Source organism: Oryctolagus cuniculus, chromosome 12 (genome assembly GCF_964237555.1).
Source record: "Oryctolagus cuniculus chromosome 12, mOryCun1.1, whole genome shotgun sequence".
In the NCBI taxonomy this organism is placed as follows: Eukaryota; Metazoa; Chordata; class Mammalia; order Lagomorpha; family Leporidae; genus Oryctolagus; species Oryctolagus cuniculus.
Window position 1 is genome coordinate 9,543,846 of NC_091443.1, and position 18,980 is coordinate 9,562,825.

General features: G+C 56.3%; 1 protein-coding gene across 1 annotated transcript in view; it reads right to left on the minus strand.

The window, feature by feature from the left end:
* The window catches only part of ADAMTS17 (ADAM metallopeptidase with thrombospondin type 1 motif 17), a 268,667-nt gene that overhangs the window by 39,296 nt on the left and 210,391 nt on the right, over positions 1 to 18,980 (minus strand). The window contains exons 16-19 of the mRNA XM_051822951.2: positions 15,393 to 15,473; positions 6,678 to 6,835; positions 3,215 to 3,374; positions 973 to 1,108 (exon numbers count right to left, since the gene is read on the minus strand). Of these exons, the coding sequence (XP_051678911.2) occupies positions 973 to 1,108; positions 3,215 to 3,374; positions 6,678 to 6,835; positions 15,393 to 15,473 (535 nt within the window). The remainder of the gene's footprint in view (positions 1 to 972; positions 1,109 to 3,214; positions 3,375 to 6,677; positions 6,836 to 15,392; positions 15,474 to 18,980) is intronic.

Sequence of the window (18,980 nt, forward strand, 5' to 3'; positions counted from 1 at the left end):
GCGGCACTCAGAGCCAGACCAAAGCATTCACCTGGACTCGAGTGGAGTGGGGGCGCAGGCAGCCCTGCGTGGCGTGGCGGAGCCAGCGCTCTGCACACGGCCCCGCTGAAGTCACAGGAGGCGGGGAGACCTTACCCACCAGCACCCGAGAGGTCGCTCCAGGACGTGTGGGCAGTGTGGCTGGGACAGAGTCCTGGCAAATCCGACACAATTAGCACCATGACATGTACACACTGGTGTTGATTCCAGCCACACGCACCAACCTGTGTGTGTGCTCCCCCGCTGGGCGCCTGGACCCTAACATCTACTTCAACCTCCTTCAGGAAAAAGAAATCTGGGGGGCGGCGGCACTGTGGCCCAGCGGGTTAAGCCACTGCCTGCAACACTCACGTCCCATCTAAGCACCAGTTCGAGTCCCAGCTGCTCCATTTTTGAACCAGCTCCCTGCTAATGCACCTGGGAAAGCAGTGAAGGCAGGCAGAAATGCCTGGGCCCCGCCTCCCACGTGGGAGACTCGGATAGGGCTTCCTGGCCCCTGACTTTGGCCCGGCCCAGCCTCTGATGCTGTGGACATTTGGGGAGTGAACCAGTGGATGATATTCTCATTCTCTCTCTTCCCCCGCCCCCAACTCTCTATAACTCTGCCTTTCAGAGAAATAAATAAATCTCTAAACAAAGAAGGAAAGAAAAAGGAATTTGGGGGAGCTGACAGGTCCAAGTTCAAAGTGTGTGGCAATAGCTCGTTTCTCTGTGTGCCACTTAGTAATGGTTCTGATGAGACACCTTCCTGTTGGGACTGGACACATTTTCTCCATCAGAATTTGGGCTCAGCTGGGAGAATCTGGTCTTTTCAGGATGTAGAAGTCACCAGAACATGGCACGGAGCAGCCCTGGGGCACTAAGTGGGCACCACTGTGCCCGGCACCGCCCCCCCATCATCACCTACCCTCGCGAGACCATGCAGCTCCTTACCGGGACTGGCACGGGTGTGTGTTGCACCTCCGGACCTGGGGCTCCGGGCGGCTCGCTGCGGGGCAGTCGCTGTCATTCACCAGCGTGGTGGTCTTGTTGACAATCCGCGTGCACGACACGACCGTCCTGCGCTCCCCTGGAAGCAAATGCGGGGAGCTGAGCCACTGCAGCCACACCCCCGGGGAGGCCACGCGGCCACGCTTCTGGAGGGGGCTCAGAGCGACCACTGCTCTGTGACTGCGGCCGGCTGTCAGAACCGTAACGTCAGAGCTGATGGTGGCCGAGACGCGGCAGGGTCAGTGTGTGTGTGTGTGTTGGGGGGGGGGGGGGTTGTCAGAGCGCAGCAACAGCTCAGAGCAGCTGAGGCCAAAACTCTCTTACTTTCCACCGGAGATGGTCAGTGTTTTGGTGTCTGGAGTCTGCAGGGGGCCTGGTTTCAGTGAAGGTTCTCTGCACGTCGGCCCTCACCGAGGACGGGGACTGCTGACCAAGTGCTGGCAGGTAGGGGACAGTGGGGGCAGGGCCTGCTCACCAGGCGAGAATGTTCCAGAGCCCGTCCACAGCTGTCTGGCTTGCCCACTGCTACTCAGGCCTCAGCCTCACCTGCTGTTAGGCTGCCCGGCTCAGCTGTCAGCCCTGCGGCACTGCACAGCCGCGACTGTGTCAGGGAGACGGAGACACGGGCCGCGAGGAGGTGGCCCCTGGAGCCAGGCTGTCTGGGTCTCAGCCTCAGTTTCCTCCTTGTGACTCGGGATGGGTGACATAAACGCACAGCTGTAGAGCGCCCGGGGGGAGCCTGGCAGGCGTCTCAGTCCTTGGGCTCCAGCAGCGGGAGAGACCGGGAACGCAGGACAGACAGGGGAGGCGGCATGGCCGCCAGGATCCCGGACTCCTTGCTGGTTCTCTCTCCTGGGGCATCCATCACGTAGGGCAGACTCAGAACTGTGCTGAGTTCCACCCTCACTTCTGCTGCCCACAGCAAGCACTTAGCACCTGACCCCCACCCCCACCGGCCCCAAGCATCCTGCAGCTTTGGCAGAGGTCCTGCATTGGTAGTGGGGAGGCACTGATGTCCACGACAGCAACAGAACAGGTGCCACCCTCCCAGACCCGGGGGAGCCCCCGACCTCCCCAGTCTGGGCCAGGCTTAGTCTGCAGCAAGCTGCCCACGAGCAGGTCCGGCTGCTCTCCGAGTTCCAGGCGCTGGCTGGGTCCGGAGGTGAGAAGGCCATCGGCACGGAGGGGCAGCTGGAGGACCGGGGCAGGGACTGAGACACAGGGCAGGCAAAGGACAGGGCTGAGGGCGCTCCAGGGAGAGGCTGAGAGCACCAGGGCGGTCAGCCAGGCTCCCAGCCGACACCAGCAGCATCCGACGGGCTCGGTCACCTGCGGCTGGCCCCTCCCAGGCAAACTGAGATGAGTCTCACAAGGCAAACAGCCGGTTCCATGCTGACAAATCCATCTCAGGGGTTAGCAGCTGCCCAGGGTGGGGTGGGACGGGCTGTGCCCAGGTTCCATCCTGTGGACCCCCCCCGGGGTGGCACCCAGAGCCCAGGCTGACCTTCTGACAAAACTCTGTGTCCATCATAACCCACCCTTCCTGTGCCCACCTCCCAGGAGCCTGCCACCAGCCCCGCTGGGGCGACCAGTCGTGCTGAGCTAAGCCGTGGCCACCCCCTTGCTGCTGCTGCCCCTCAATGCCCACCCTTTGGCCCCTGCTGACCCTTGCAGCCTGATAACCTCTGGCTCCCCACAGTCCCCACAGCAGGTGTGAGGGATGATCTACCTGCTTCGAGGCGAGAAAACCCAGGAGGCCCAGTTATGTGTTGAGGTGGTAGATGGGGCAGCTGTGTGGTCAGGGCTCATGCTGGGGGCGGGGGGGGGGGCACTGCACCTGACCTGTAGTATTATTTTCTTTCCATTATGTCCTGCCTCTGATGACCAAGAGCCAAGGATACTTAGGAATGGGCAGAGACATCTGGTGACCTCCTGCCAAGCAGCAACAGTTGAAGGTCGACCTGTTGCTAACAAGAGGATGAAGTTGCCACGTGGAAGTCAGAGGTCAGACCTCACACCCCATGGAGGGGGTGGGTGGGCTCAACTCTGTGGCGAGGGAACGGGAATGAGCCTGCCCAGGGGTCCAGCAGGGAGACTCACCAGATGTGGCTAGGCTCCCCTGGGAAAACAGGCAGCAGCGTGTCCCTAACTCACCCTTCCCGCGTGCCCCAGCCCCGCAGCTCACCTCCTCCACACTGCACGCTGCACCCTTCCCAGCCACTGTGGGTCCAGATGAACAGAGAGTCCTGCGCCTTCGCCGGCTCACTCTGGTTCTCAGCCGTGTGGTTTACAGGAACGGTGTATTCGTAATGAATCCCGTAGTTCTGGTCATGAAATAGCAGCACCTGGACCAGCAGCAAGATGAAGGGCCGTGCTGACACGGAGCGAAAGCCTGGGTAGCTCCTGGCTCCTGGCCTTGGAGTCCTCCGGGCCTCCACTTGGAGTTGTGCAGGTGCAAACCACCAGCAGGAAGCTCTGCTCCTGTCTACTCCAGAGACCCCATTAGACGAGGAGTTTGGGGGCAGGGAGGGAACCTGTGGATGCTCACTGCATGAGCTGCTCGTGCAGGGAAAGTGCACATTCCCTGCCCCCACCCTCCATGGAGCTGCCTTTACAGACAACGGCAGCACTGCCACCTGGAAAGGCGTCCTGGGGGCAGGCGGGGCTACCCTACTTCTTTGAAAATGAGTACTGCGGGGCCGGCGCTGCAGCGGGTTGAGCTGCTGTCTGCATTGTCAGCATCCCATCTGGGCGCCAGTTCAAGTCCTGGCTGCTCTGCTTCTGATCCAGCTCCCTGCTACGCTCCTGGGAAAGCAGTGGAGGATGGCCTAAGTCCTTGGGCCCCTGCACCCACGTGGGAGGCCCAGAACAAGCTCCTGCCTGCAGTCTAGCTCCTGCCTTCAGTCTAGCTCCTGCCTTCAGCCTGGCCCAGCCCCAGCCATTGCGGCCATCTGTAGAGAGAACCAGTGGATGGAAGATCTCTGTCTCTCCTCTTTAAAAATTGTTTTTAAATGATTAGTTCCCTTCACTTCCCTGATACAGATCGGATGATCAGAGTCAGGCACGCCTGAAGGCAGAACACAGCGTGCCTCGGGAACTGTGGGGAGTCGCAGGGTTCCTGAGTTGTCCTGCTGCCCTGAACACCAGGATGACCATGGCCAGGAGTGGCAGAGGCCTGGCTCTGTGATTAAACCTGGGAGTGGAGGGCAGGTGGGGGGAGGGACCCTTGGGTCTGCAATCCCGCGGGGTGTAAAGAATGGGTGGGTCTTTACTTTGGGCGTGCACGTGCCAAGCTCTGTGAGGCCAGCAGGTGCACTATCAGCTTTGTTCCTGCAGACACGAAGGTGCCAAACAAGACTTCCTGGAGGAGCTTCAGGAGGCCTGGCCATGGATAATGCACCTAAGGCTAAGCCTGGAATCAGTGGGTGCTCCTGGGTCTAAGCAGCTGGCACATCCACTTCTGGCTCAAGACGGCTGGGGAAAGAGGCCAGCAGGAGCTAAGGACACAGAGAGCATGATGGGGCAGGCCAGGTGGAATGTTTGCCAGGTGACAACAGCCAGCTTCCCTCCTGAGCACCTCTCGCCACCAAGGCTGAGGGGTGGGGTGGGGTGGGGGTGCTACGAGCTAGACAGACAGGCTTGCAGTAATGCATTTGGGCAAGCACCTCTTTTTGCTTTTTTTTTAAACTAATCTTTAAAGGAGATCTTTGTTATCTTAGTATGGGAATAAGGTGAATAGAGCATCCACATGAAACCAATTTCATGCAACTTTGAAGGCACATACAACGTGTGTGTGTGTTTGTGTGTGTGTGTAACTGGTTTCTAGTCAGGTCCCCATGACTCTGGGTGCACCTGGCTCTGCCAGCACGCGTGTACCCCAGTGGTAGGACAGTGGCTTCCACACGGAGGCCAAGGGGCGCGTCTCACTCCGAGGTTTAGAACTTGAAGTGACAGTGTTGCTTCCAGAAAGAACAGCCGTCGATACTGCCTGAGGGCTGAGGGTGCAGCCGAGGCGGTGGCTGTGTGCTCCCGGTGGTCTGCCGTGGCCTGGATGATCCGGCCATAGCTCGGCTTTATCAGGGACGGCCTGCTCAGCTTGCGAAAGCTCTGGGCACAGAAGGGGAATGGGCTTATCCTGGTGTCTGCCGGAGAAAGCGGATGTGCAGGTGATGCTTGCGGTGGGCTTATCTTGTCCCTGCCCCCTCTCAGCTCCTCCCAAGAACTGTTTCTAACTTAGAGTGGAGAGATCTGCTCTACTGACATTGTGCAGGAAACAGTCTCACCCCAGAGAAACGGCTCACGCGCAGGTGTTAGAGGCCCAGAAACGTGCGTGCAGGAGGGTATTTGCAGAGGATTTCCTGGGCCGAGTGCACCTGCACTGACAGCCTTCCCTGTGGCTCCTGTCGCACGAGTCAGGAATGCACGGGCACTGTCACCCACGCGGAGTGCGCTGCTCACGGGCAGAGTCGGTCTCCCCAGGGGCCGTCCCTGGGTGGGGGCCAGGAAATCTGGGCGTCACCTAATCCTCCACAGCTGCAGGGGTTGCCAGAGATCACAGAGGATCTCAGAAAAAGAATCACCAAGCGGAGACTCCGAGCACGAAGCGCGCTCTTGTTACCGGCACACGTGCTGCCGTTAATCCTGCTCTTTGGAATCAATAATCGGGAGCGATCCGCAGCTGGGCGCTCATTCCTAGACCTTGAGGAGGGTCTTTGTTTAAAAGGATGAAGGAGGACAAGAGTGGCCTCACAAAGTCCTGTCTGAGATAACAGATAAGACAGTGGCACCCGGCCAGGCCCCACTGCACAGGTGACTCAAGTGCACCTGTGGAATAAACAGATCATGGAACCTGAGGCTCCTTCCTCACTCCCGATGCCTGCTGCAAGCTGACCCGCAGAGCTGAGCGATGTTGCACTCATCCGGCTTGGGCACGGAGTCAACAGTTCATTGTCAGCCTGGACAGGAGAGCTGTGCAGCTGGTCTGCACAGCCCGCCCTCTGGTAAGCAGAAGGGCTGTCTGCCTAATGGCGCCAAGTCTCCCCGGCTACTGCCCACCTGGCTAAGCACGTCCTCCCTGGAGGCAGTTCCTTCTCAAAACTGATAGGAGGGGTCAGCGTTGTGGTGTGGCAGGTCAAGCTGTCCCATACGGGAGCTGGTTCATGTCCTGGCTGCTCCACTTCTGACCCAGCTCCCTGCTAATGAGCCTGGGACAGCAGTGGAAGATGGCCCAGGTGCTTCAGCCCCTGCACCCATGTGGAAGACCCAGAAGAAGCTCCTGGCTCCTGGCTTTAGCCTGGCCCAGCTTCAGCGGTTGCAGCCATTTGGGGAGTGAACCAGGGGTGGATGATCTCTCTGTCTCTCTGTAATTCTTTCAAATAAGTAAATCAATATTTAAAAACAAAGACACAAAATGACAGCAGCTCTGCCAGTGAGGACTCAAGGAAGCTTCCGCTGAAACACGCGGTGGGAGGGGTTAGACAGAAAAGATGGGGAGAGCGCAGGGCAGGAGTTGAGCACCTGCCAGCTGGGTATCTGCAGGGGTCCTGGAACCCATCCCTGTGGGTGCTGGGGGCCTAACGCACCCCGAGATGGACCCTGGGGGCCTGCTGGGGTTGCACATCTCAGGACGGGACAACGTGGGAAATTACCATCAGGTGCAGCGGCGTTTTGGTGGGCCCCTTGGCGGAAATCTTCTCCCACAAGCCCCTTCGCACGTAGCGGACTGTCGTGCCTGCGACCTGGAACTCTCCCGGCAGCTCGATCTTCCAGTCGCTGTTGATGGATCTCTCGCCAGAGTCCTTGAGAGCTAGAGAAAATTGCAAGTCGGCGAGTCAGGGGGCCCCGCCTGTCTTTAAGCAGAATCCGGGAGGTCCCGAGTGGCTGAGAGGGAGGCATGACATGTGAGGAGGGGGCTTTCCGTGCACTGAGAACAGAGCCCTGGCTCACAGGGAGACCCGGGAGGGCTGCCAGGACGGTGGCATCACCGGTGGCGTCACCTTCCAGCCCCATGGCAGCTCCTGTGTTTCTCTTCTTCATACTATTTGTTGAACTCTTTACTTAACAGAGTTAATCGTATGTGTATAAACTCAATTGAAAACAGATCTCAGGGGCCAGCACTGTGGCGCAGCAGGTTAAAGTCCCGGCCTGAAGTGCTGGCATCCCATATGGGCGCTGGTTCGAGTCCCGGCTGCTCCACTTCCAATCCAGCTCTCTGCTGTGGCCTGGGAAAGCAGTGGAAGATGGTCCAGGTCCTTGGGCCCCTGCACCCACGTGGGAGACCCAGAAAGAAACTCCTGGCTCCCAACTTCGGATGGACTCAGCTCCAGCCATTGCAGCCATTTGGGGCGTGAACCAGCAGATGGAAGACCTCTCTCTCTGTCTCTATCTCTCTCTGTAACTCTGTCTTTCAAATAAATAAATAAAATAAATTTTAACAAAAGAAAATAGATCTCAGTAAAAAATAAGAGTGGGAGTAAGAGAGGGAGGAGGAAGTTTGTAACTGTAAAGCTGTATAGTTCTGCATACACTCCTATGGACTTACTTCTAAGGATACAGTTTAAAAATTTGCCATGGGACCCCAAATTCCTTTAAGCTGGGTGGTAAGAATACCATCCCTTTTTTTCCCTTATTTGACAGATAGAGTTAGACAGAGAGAGAGAGAGAGAGAGAGAGAGAGAGAGAGAGAGAGGTCTTTCTTCCATTTGTTCAACCCTCAAATGGCTGCTTCGGCTGGAGCTGTGCCAATCTGAAGCCAGGAGCCAGGTGCTTCTCCTGGTCTCCCATGGGGTGCAGGGCCCAAGCACTTGGGCCATCCTCCACTGCCTTCCTGGGCCACAGCAGAGAGCTGGACTGGAAGAGGAGCAACTGGAACTAGAATCTGGCGCCCACATGGGATGTTGGCACCGCAGGCAGAGGATTAACCAAGTGAGCCATGGCACCGGCCCCAAGAATATCACCTTAAGTGTTAAAGTGACCATAGTAAGTGTTAAAGTGATCATATAGGGCCGGCGCCGCGGCTCACTAGGCTAATCCTCCGCCTAGCGGCGCCGGCACACCGGGTTCTAGTCCCGGTCGGGGCGCCGGATTCTGTCCCGGTTGCCCCTCTTCCAGGCCAGCCCTCTGCTGTGGCCCGGGAGTGCAGTGGAGGATGGCCCAGGTGCTTGGGCTCTGCACCCCATGGGAGACCAGGAAAAGCACCTGGCTCCTGGCTCCTGCCATCGGATCAGCGCAGTGCGCCGGCCGCAGCGCGCCAGCCGCGGCGGCCATTGGAGGGTGAACCAACGGCAAAGGAAGACCTTTCTCTCTGTCTCTCTCTCTCACTGTCCACTCTGCCTGTCAAAAAAAAAAAAAAAAAAAAAAAAAAAAAAAAAAAAAAAACAAAACTAAAGTGATCATATAGCTAGGAAACTGTTAAAGGGATCATATAAATAAGACCAAGTATCTGGTAATAACAATAGATAGAACTAAAAAGGAGATAATGTTCCAACACGGGAAGCAGTCCACACAGCAGACTCATAGAATGACAATCGTTTAAATCATACTCTGAACTCAGAATCAGCCCTTAAGGCATTCTGGTCTGGCTGAAAAGTCCGTGAGAGCATTTCAGGCATGGAAAGCCAAAACACTGTGGCAAATAAAAAATGTTTTACATGAAGTATCTCTGTGAGGGAGACCCCAGTGGAAAGAAGTGGCCATCAAAGAAGGATGTACTTTTCTCTTAAGGGAGGAGAGAACTTTCACTTTGCTATGGCCCTGTCTAAATACTCTCGGAGTTTGTGGGCTCAAAAGGCTTCCATAGCCTTGGTAGCTCATGTCAAGAGCCTCAGGTGATCACTGACATCATACATAAGAGTATTGTTAAATTAACAACAGGAGTCACGGTGCACTTACTTCCCATGCAGGACTTCTGTCCTCAATGAGATATATTATGAGAACTAACTGTAAAACTTGTTCTCAGTTTTGTGTGTGTGTGTGTGTGTGTGTGTTTGTGTGCAAACTGTTGAAATCTTTACTTAGTATAGAATTGGTCTTCTGTGTATAAAGTTAATTAAGAATGAATCTTAATGGAGAATGGGACTGGGAGTAGGAGAGGGAGGGAAAGGAGGAGGAGGGGTGGGGTAGGAGTGGGGGGGTGGGTATGGTGGGAAGAATCACTATATTCCCAAAGTTATGCTTATGAAATTTGTACTCATTAAATAAAAGGTTTCTTTTGGGGGAAAAAAGCAAGGGGCAAGGGAGACAAGCACAGCCCAGTGGAACTTTGCCAATCCCCCCAGTAGACGCTTTTCCACCTGCTGGATTAATTCTATTCTAATGTGTCCAAGGCTACAGAAACAGGTTCTGTTGCTCTGGCAAAACGCATCCATTTGTTTTACTCATGGAGCTTTTGAAACAGGGTGTCTAACTCCAAGGTCTCTGAGGACCCCAGCTGCATCCCCCCATGTGGCTGTCACACTGGGCAGCTGTGTGGGGGCAGGGTAGGCAGGAGTGGGGTGGGGGCAGCTCCCACACCCCGGATCTGTGGGCTTCCGTCTCACCCATGTGCTTGCTCAACCTCTGCCCCCATGAAATACAGGGGACAGGAGTCCTGGTGTTGCTGACTGGCCCTCGGCACAGGTGCGGCCTGACAGTGCGGTGCCCACCTGCAGCTTCGTCTGCCTCTCCCCCGGGCAGGAGAGTGCATGCCATTACCCTGAAGTGAAAGTCTGGTTTTTGTTCTTATTTAAAAAAAAAAAAAAACTAATGAGAAGCTACTCTGGCCTTTAGGGGAAAGTTGCAAAGGACAAGAAATGAGAGCCAGGTCCCAGAGTCTTGTGCAGAGTGAGACCCCAGGGCCCTTGGTCCCCCACAGCCGGAGCCCCCAGTCCCACTCAGTCTACACTCGGTGAGCCCAGCCTCCGCCCCAGCCGCTGCATGCTGCTTACTGAGGCAGAGCCCTTGGGGTGACTTCTCCCCTCACAGACGAGCACCTGGCTGCGGACCAAGCCCAGCACACCTGTCCCCATGACCATTCCCCATCCCCCCTTCTTTGGGCTACAGCGTCAGTCCAGCTGTTTATGCAGAATGCTGAAACGTGCAAAAGTAAGGCCTGTTTTTAAAGAGAACAAACTTCAGGTCTCACGTTCTGTGTCCTTATAGAAAACCTTAGTTTCCAGGGAGCTCATCACCTGAACAGATTTGGTCGCATTAACCACTGGGGAATCCACGTGCCGGCTGCAGGGTGCTTGCTGGTCTGGAAAACCATCTCTTGCATATGCATGTGGGCATCTGGTCTCAGGAATGGGGGAGGGGTGGGGTGGGAAGAAGCATCCAGAAAGGAGGAGGGGCCAGAGCCCTCTAAGACATGCACAGAAACCCCAGCAGGGCAGCCCGTGGCACAGCAGGTGCGTGCCTGGCTGAGGGTCTCTGAGCTGGGGGCTGGAGACACACGCAGCCCCTGCGCGCATGGAGCTCACAGTCTTCCAGAAGGAAGACAGACACACGCCTGATGCCAGTTCCTCAGCTGCTTCCAGGGCCCAGGGGTGTGTGTGGGGAGCAGGAATGGGAGAAGCTGGGAAGGCTTCCTGGAAGAGGCACCCTAGCCGAGCTTGCAAGACAAGCAGGGAGGAGAGGGGCTGGGGGTGTTTCTGCCTTGTGGGGAGAAATAAGAGGAAGGGGGAGGAACAGCTTTGCAGAGCTCTGGCTGGGAATAGGCGGCGAGAGGTGAAGCGGGGAGATGGGGAAGAGGGCAGTGCCATGGGCTGGGGGCCAGGATGCCTGGGCACTGGGGGTGCCCCACACGCAGCAGCCAGAGTCGGGCCAAGAGTTTCTGCCAAGCCGCACCCATTCCTGAGAACCCACTCCCCCCACAAAGCGCAGAGGGGCGTGGGGTGGCAGCCCTCCCTGCCTCGGCCCACCCATGGAGCCAGGCAGCTCCATCAGCCACGTGCGTCGAGTGGACCCGAGCTGACTGCCCTGGGCCGTGGCCGGACGTCTGGGAGGTGGGCCCTGACCTGTTCCTGCTTTGTGCTCCCTGTGAACCCCCACCGCCTGCCACCTGGCACCTAGGTCTCCAGGGCACAGCACCCGGGGTTTCCCTGGAGAACGCGTCTCGTCCCAGTCCTCCAACTCTGACATCGGGGCTTGGCGTCACCTTGAGGAGAGCCAGCTGTCTTCCCACAGTGTGGTCCAGAGCCTGGCGTGAGCCTGGGTCAGCCTGCATGTGGCGGGAAGCCCCCAGGGGGAGGGACGCCAGGACGGCGAGAGACTTCGCTATAACGTGGTTTTCAGCCCCCGGGTGCAGCACTCACACTGTGCTGTGGAGTTTGGTCTTTAAAAAAAAGGAATCGTGACGAGGGCAAAGAAGTCGGAGGGGAAAATCACTGCTTTGGGGTCCAAGAAATGCCCCCAGCAGCTCCCCCGACGTGCAGGCCCAGTGCAGGCCCTCACTCTGCTCCTTCGCAGCACTGTCTTCCCGCCCAGGTGTCACGCTCCCACCTGGCCTTGCGTGTCGCACCTGCTCGGCCCTGTGGAAGCATCGAAGTCACCTGCTGCACTGCACACACTGGAGTCAAGAGTAGAAAGGCCTGGAACACGACAGGGGGTGCACCCGGCGGCCGTTCAAAAGCCACGCGCAGGGTCTCTGCACAACGGCCCGGGGAGGCACAGCAGCTACTGCCACTGAACGTGGAGGTCAGGCCGCCTGCAGCCTGGGCTGTGCCACCCTCTGCCCACCACAGCGGGATCTCACTGTCCTTGTCCTCAGCGCAGGAGGGGCGAGTCTTCAGGAATTGGCTCGTGGCGTGGGTCAGGGAGCCCTTGGAGGAGTTACAGGGTGTGGTCAAGGAATCGGGAGAGAGGCTGTGGCTATGGGCTAACCTCGGTCAGCCGCTGATGGCAGCCAGGAACACACCAGCTGGGGGGGGGGTGGGACACGGGTGACCACCAGCTCCCTGTGGAACCAGCTCGGATTTACGGTGCCTGGTGCTCCCTGAGGTGTGAAGCCCTTTGCCACATGGACTCAAGTTCTCCACCCGACACGTGTGAACAAGCAGCAGGTGAGGTCTGTGCGCACTGGGTTCTCACGGGCTACTCAGGAGTCCCGAGCAGGTCTTCACGCTCTAGAGGAGCTGGGCAGAGCTGCAGAGGGGCGCAAAGCATGCACCATCACAACGTGGCTGGGGAGGGAGTGGGCCGGAGGTGGGGCGGTGCTTAGGGCGCCCAGAAGAACACACACTGCACCCCCAGCACTGCTGGCTGCTCCCTCCCCAGCAGCTGCCAGCACATGGGCCCTGCATTTGCAGCATCCCCTGTGCCTGGCCCCGTCTCGGGGCTGCTGGAGGACCCTCGTCCGTGCACCTCTCAGAAGCATGAAGACGTAGAGGCAGGGCTCGGAGCGGAGACCGGCGGTTCCGAGAGGCGCAGGGTCGGCTCCCGCTTCTTCGACTTTGGTGTAACTTGGCAAGACTGAAAATTTCCAAGTTGCCGCCCTGCAGGCCAGGACAGTGGAACTTGCTGTGGGTGACAGCCCCTCGCAAAGGGTGAGGCCTCAGCCTCAGGACCAGGTGGGACATCACAGCAGACAGGGGGGTCCAGCGAGGGGTCCAACATGCACAATGGCTTCATGGGGCCGGCAGCCCCAGAGACAGAAGCGCGGGCGCTCCGGCTGCTCTCGCACCTGCTGGCAGCTGCGTTCTCGGGAAGAGGCCCCTCCCTGGGGCTCGGTCCTCAGGGCCAGCGAGCGCCCCGTACACGCATCCTGAGGTTGCTTCTTAAAACTGTGCGTTCAGAGAGGACACGCCGGGTCAGTCCGGTGGTAAAAATGCTTTGATCTTACAGACAAATAACGAGGCTGAGAACACAGGAATCCCCGCGGGATTCGGCTCTCCATCTATGATGTCTGAAGCGCAGATTCGCCAGTGAGGAAGGCTGGCCCTTGTGGTCCCGCCTGGGCCAGAGGCTGGATGCTCTAAACCAGCGTCCACCATCAGGGAGCGTGTGCGGGCGTGGAGCTCGCTCAGCAGCCTCTCAGCCGCTGGCGAGCGGGCTCACTTCCCTTTGCAACCGCGGCAGAGCAAAGCCCGACTGGCTTGCCCCCCGGGGCTGCGTGCGCCTCGTTCCTGTCCGTCCTGGCCTATGCCTCTCCATGCGGACATCTCCCTCTCTCTCTTTCAGCTGGAAGACCTGACCCACGGTCAGCCGGCTTCTAGTCCGGGCAGCGAGTCAGCTCTTTCCACTCCCGCTCGGAGTCTGCGCTCAGCCACGGAGAGAATGCAGAGGCGTTTCCTGTTCCAGGTGGTTCTAGCCGCAAGCCAGCCGGCGCGGGCTGGAGGGAGGCAGGCGGGGCAGGTTGCTCAGGAAGTGCTCCCAGCAAATTGGAGAGTGATTCAGCTCCTCGGGGTTGACTTCCCAAGCACCCAGCCCCGAGTGCTTGAACTCACTTCAGAAACAGCGAGTGTGGACCACCTTCAGGCTCACTCTTGACCACTTGCAAGGCCCTGGGACACTGGGCCTAAGATTTTCTGAGTGAGATAAGGGGCTGGAGAAGAAGTCTACTCTCCCACGGAGGCACAGTGCTTCTGGGGAGCCAGCCTCCTGGGGACAGGGGTTGGCCTCTCTGGAATGCACACGGTGAAGGGACAAGGGGCAGAGGTCACGTGCACTCCCCAGCACGCACACTTCCGTTGGCCATGACAGTGACTGAGCACCTGGTAGCTTTTCTGGGAGGCCCCACAAACTGCAGGCTGCTCAGTGAGTGGGGGGCCAGCCCAGCCACTAACCCAGTGTGCTCCCCGTAAGTGAGCGTGGCGGTGCTCAGCTGGACTCGGCTTCCGATGCGAATGCTGGTGAAGCTGACCCACCTTCCTCGGGTGGACTAGAGAGCGAGAAGGTGCCGGAAGTGCACAAGGCCCTGCGGTAGCCAGCGTTTGCAGGCACCGTTCCATCTGTGGGGTGCAGCCGGATCAGCCAAGCTTGCCTGGGTCAGTGTCCACTCAGGACACTGGGGAACTGCTGTAGAGCCACACGGAGGTCGACCTGAGGGCCAGTGAGGCCCCACCTTGACAGCAGGAGCACCATCAGCTGTCACAGCCTCAGGGAGGCCAGGGACAGCAGGTGACAAGGCTGTGGAGGCGATGGAAGCTGTCTGGGGACACGGGGGACCCGCCGGGGACCCCTGGAGATGAGAGCTATGCCTTCTCCTGCATCCCTGTGGCAGGTGTGCACAGAGCCCCACTGTGTCTTTGGGTTTCCTCCCAAACAGCAGGACTGCCACCTTCACTGTGAACTTGCTACTCAGGTCTGTTTTGTGTCTCTCATTAGATTTCTGAGTAGAGACCATTTCAAAGAAAAAGCTGGATGCTTTTTGTCACCCACGAAGGTGGGAGCGTGGACAGGGATGTAAGTTTTTTTCTTATCAGTGATGCAAAGACTTGGAATAAAAGGGCTTTGTGGGCACCTACAGCACTTCAAACCAGAGAAGCCACGCCCTCATTCCTCTCCTTTCTCTCATCTCAGACAGCACCCTGCCACACGGGCAGAGAAACTCTACCCTGAGAGCAGACCCTTCTAGCTTGACAACAACCCACGATGGGGATGTGGCACTAGGCCCACAGAGGGACCCGGGGTGTCACGTGTACCACCCCACGTGACCTGGACCAGAGGCAGCCCCATGTCTCCCGTGGCTGCCTACAGGACACGTGTGCTCTGTCCTTGCACCCCAGGCCTCCTTGCTGGGCTGACCTCTAACGAGGCAGGAACTGAGCCCGGGATATGCTCAGAGGCTCCTGTCTCCCAGAAAGGGGCTTAGCGGAAGGATTCTTCCTGGACTTTCACCATGGTGCTGCAGAAGGCAACAAAGAACAGCCTGGAATGGATCCAAGTCTATGGGTGGACGCAGGTGCTTATGCTTGGAGTCAACAGTTGGCCACTAGGAATTTTGGGTGCACAGAACTTAGTGAAAACCAGTGCCCTTGTGGGTTCCCACCTGATTCAGGGCTGCTCTCTCCAGCAGGGACGTCCTCTGCAGAGCCACTGACAGCCCCCAGGGAGTTCCTGCAGACGGGGTGATGGACCCGTGCTGCTGCCAGGGCAATAGCTGGCTGGACTCGCCCGGGGGGACTCCGGGAATCTATGCTACCGGGATGCCTGCCAATTTCTCCACTCTCTGCCAGTTTTCTTCCTGTCCAAGGCTAGTGGTCCCAGCTCATTCCTGTCCCAACCCCCATATCAGGCCAATACGACGGTGCTGTGTGTTCCACTCTGAAGGTTCACACACGACAGTGAAAGTGCAGGTGGAAAGCTGGGGTGACCTGAGAGAACCATCAGCCCAATCACCAAAACCAATTCGCAGAGCGTAAACAATGAATCTGATTATCATGTGTTACCCAGAAAACTGTGGGCAGGCTTATCCTCAACCACACGGATCCTCCGCGCTCCAGCCGGAATGACAGCAGCTTCAATGTAACCTGTGGCAAGAAAGGACACGCAGGTGAGGACCCTCCACCCTGGGTCAGAGCCTCCCCCACCTGATCTACCCCCACTCCCCACGCGGGCCCAGGGTGCTTTCAGAGACTGTGGGCTCAGAACCTCCGAGCTGCCTAGTCCCCAGACAACACCATTTGCTCGTTATGGATTGAAGCCTATTCCTCCCACCCCCGAAGTGCAAATGCTGAGGTCCCAGCCTGCAGGCCTTAGAAGGCGGCCTTATTTAGATACAGGACCTTGTGGATTCTTTAGTTAAGATGGGCTCATGGAGGAGGACGAGCCCTGAGTACAACAGGAGAATAATCATAAAAAGGGAGATGTGGACGCAGGCGTGCAGGCGAACTCGGAGGTGGGTGATGTCCCCACAAGCCAAGGACACCAAAGGTGGCCAGAAAAACCACCAGAAGCTAGGCAAAGGGCCTGGGGCAGAGCCTCCCTCGTGGTCCTCAGGGGAACCAGCCCTGTGGACGCTACGAGGCCCTCCGACTAAAGAGCTGAAGGGGGGTAGTTTCTGTTGTCTGTGCTGCCCAGTGCAGGGCCCTGTGACACCTCAGGCCCGGGAAACCACGCAGCCTGGAGCGCAGGTGCTGGTGCCTCCCTGGGGCCTGAGGGAAGCGTGCCCGGGTCCCCCTCAGCTGCTGAGGCCCTTTCACCCTTTGCTGCAGTCCACGTTTCACTGAATGTCCACGGGAGGATGGCCGAAGCTGAGAGATCTGCCCTGTGACCAATCTGCAGCCTGTGCGCCATTCCTTCCTCCCACTGCCTTTGGCCATTCCTGCAACTCCAAGGGTGTCTGCGTTTGCCTGCTTTCTTGAGAGGTCGCACGTGGCCTGGGAGGCTCCCAGAGACCTGTGCCCTCCTCCGCCCATGCGTGAGCCCGGAACAGAGATGGTCAGTGCCACAGCTAATGAGTCAGTGTTTGCTTCTTCTTGCCCAGTCTTCCTCCTCCTCTCACGCTGCTGGTTGGGACTTACAAATGCACGCTGTATGTCAAGTGAGATCTTAGCATCCTTCCTACTTGGACGTCTGTGGGAATGCTCCCAAAGGCCTTCCACTGGACAAGACGTGTGGGTGAGGCCCTGGTCGTTAGCATTCCCCAGGCTACGGAAGTTCTTTGATCCTGCTGTGGTAGGAGCTGTCACCGTGAAGACACTGAAGTTGGTCAAATGCTCTGTGCATCTTCTCAGGCTGTCACGCGGATTTTCTCCCAAATAATACGAAGTCCTCCAAGCAGTCTGATTATGCTCATTGTGGCTTAGACAGTGTGGGGGCCAGTATCCCATTCGCCGTCTTCCTCCTCACTCCACCACGCCCTTCCACATCGGGGCGTGCTCCTGGGATACTGTCCTTCCTTAGCCCACGAGAGCCATCTGAGTGCAGGTCTCCCGGCTGCCGTAGAGCCTCTCTGATCGTGTTATCTGGACATGTCTTCACTCACCCTGGGCATCCTGGGTACCTGCCTCTAGCGCTCACTGTTTCCTTCCACCCTCGGAGGATCCGCACCCACGGTCTGCCAGCCTGCTGCAGCACCCGTCCGTCTCCAGGGCTGGCCTTTCTCCCCGGCTGAGCCGTTCCTGGTGTCCTGTAGGTCCACGGCCCCCACCTCGGCAGGCGCTCTGTGCTTCCCGCTTCAGGGCCCGTCAGCACCCCGATTTATCTTCCCCCAGTTTACTGATTTGTACCAAGACGCTATGGGTTTTGTGCATCAATGTTGCATCTGGTCAACACAATCTTACAATCTGTAAGAACTTCAAGGTCGATCGTCTTAGGTTTTCAAGATGGATAACAATATCCCCTGCCGCAGAATAATTTTACTCTTTTCAAATGTTATCGTCTTGTTTTTCTTTTCTGGAAGAATGCAGATGCATCAGTGAGTGCCATAAATATTCCTGGTGAGACTGGATGTCCTTGTTTTGTTTCTGATGCTGATGGTATTTGGCTTTTGAACAGAACATGGTTCAGGGTTATTTACATGGCTGTGTAGATGATACAGCATGATATCATAATTTATAGTATGTATGACGTCATTAAATTCAGGAAGCTGTGTTTATTATTTTAAGAGCTTTATTAGGAATTAAATTAAATTTTACCATACACTTCCTCAGCATCTAAGCACATAATTATTTTTCCCTTGCTCTGTTCATGACATCATTATGTTAATATATTTCCTAATTGCAAACCATCTCCACAGGCCCAGAATAAACAGTATTTGGCAATAGTAACAAAACCCTAGCATACTGCTTAATTTTATTTGCCAATAGAACTTCTGAAACCTTATTTGCAAAAATAGCAATTATTTTTGTGCTTTCTTTGTTGGAATGGATTTTAGTATCAACATTATTCTTGCATTAATAAAAAGTGTTTCTATGTTTCTTCTATAATAATTTATCTGCACTGATTTTCAATATTATGTAGTCACAACTAGGAGTTTATTTTTTCAATCATTTACTTCAAATAGCTTTTAAACTTATTTACAGAGTTGAGCAAGTAATCTCTTAAGATTTATTTACTTATATACTTTATTTCCCTATTCTTTATTATTCTACCTATTTGTACTTTTTTTCTTAAAGATTCATTTATTTATTTGAAAGAGTTACACAGAGAGAGAAGGAGAGGCAGATAGAGAGACACACAGAGAGAGAGAGAGAGGAGAGAGAGGTCTTCCAACCACTGAGTCACTCCCCAATTGGTGGCAACGGCCAGAGCTGTGCCGATCTGAAGCCAAGAGCCAGGAGCCTCCTCTGGGTCTCCCACGTGGGTGCAGGGATCCAAGGACTTGGGCCATCTCCTACTGCTTTCCCAGTGCATAAAGAGCTAGATGGGAAGGGGAGCAGCCGGGACTTCAACTGGTGCCCATATGGGATGCCGGCACTACAGGCAGCGGCTTTACCCACTATGCCACAGCGCCAGCTTCCATTTTTATACTTTCCACCCCATTTTTGTCCCTTAGGTGGGCAAACAGTGGTGCTGTACACAGTTGGTTGTACTTCTTTGTCCTCTCCTCTAGTAATAAATTTCAGCCAATTATCACTTCTGTCTCCTTCTACTGTTGTCAAGTAAGCTTTACATCGACACTGCACGTGAGTTTTCAGCTGAGGTATTCTGGTCCTTGGGTATTGAAAGGAGGAAATCGGCGGTTTTACAGCGTCCGACCTTCCGATCGTCCACGTGGACTCTAATGACCTCATTTCCACGCTCCATCCGTCTCTCACACTTGCCTTTGGCTGAAGCTGTTCCTGCAGCTGCTTTAGTCTTCGTCATGAGAACAGATTTAATGTCTGCTACATGGTTTTTTTTCTTTTTGGCCAGTTTCTTTAATAAATTACTGTACCAAGTGTGTTCCTTTTGAGACGGGCTTGTGAGAATTATACTTCCTGAAATATAATAAAATAAAAAACACTACTGCTCACTGTCCTCATCCTTGAATGAAATCGTGGAGTTACCCTCACTTCGCCCGGGCTGCTCTGTGAGTCATTCCGTTCTTGGGA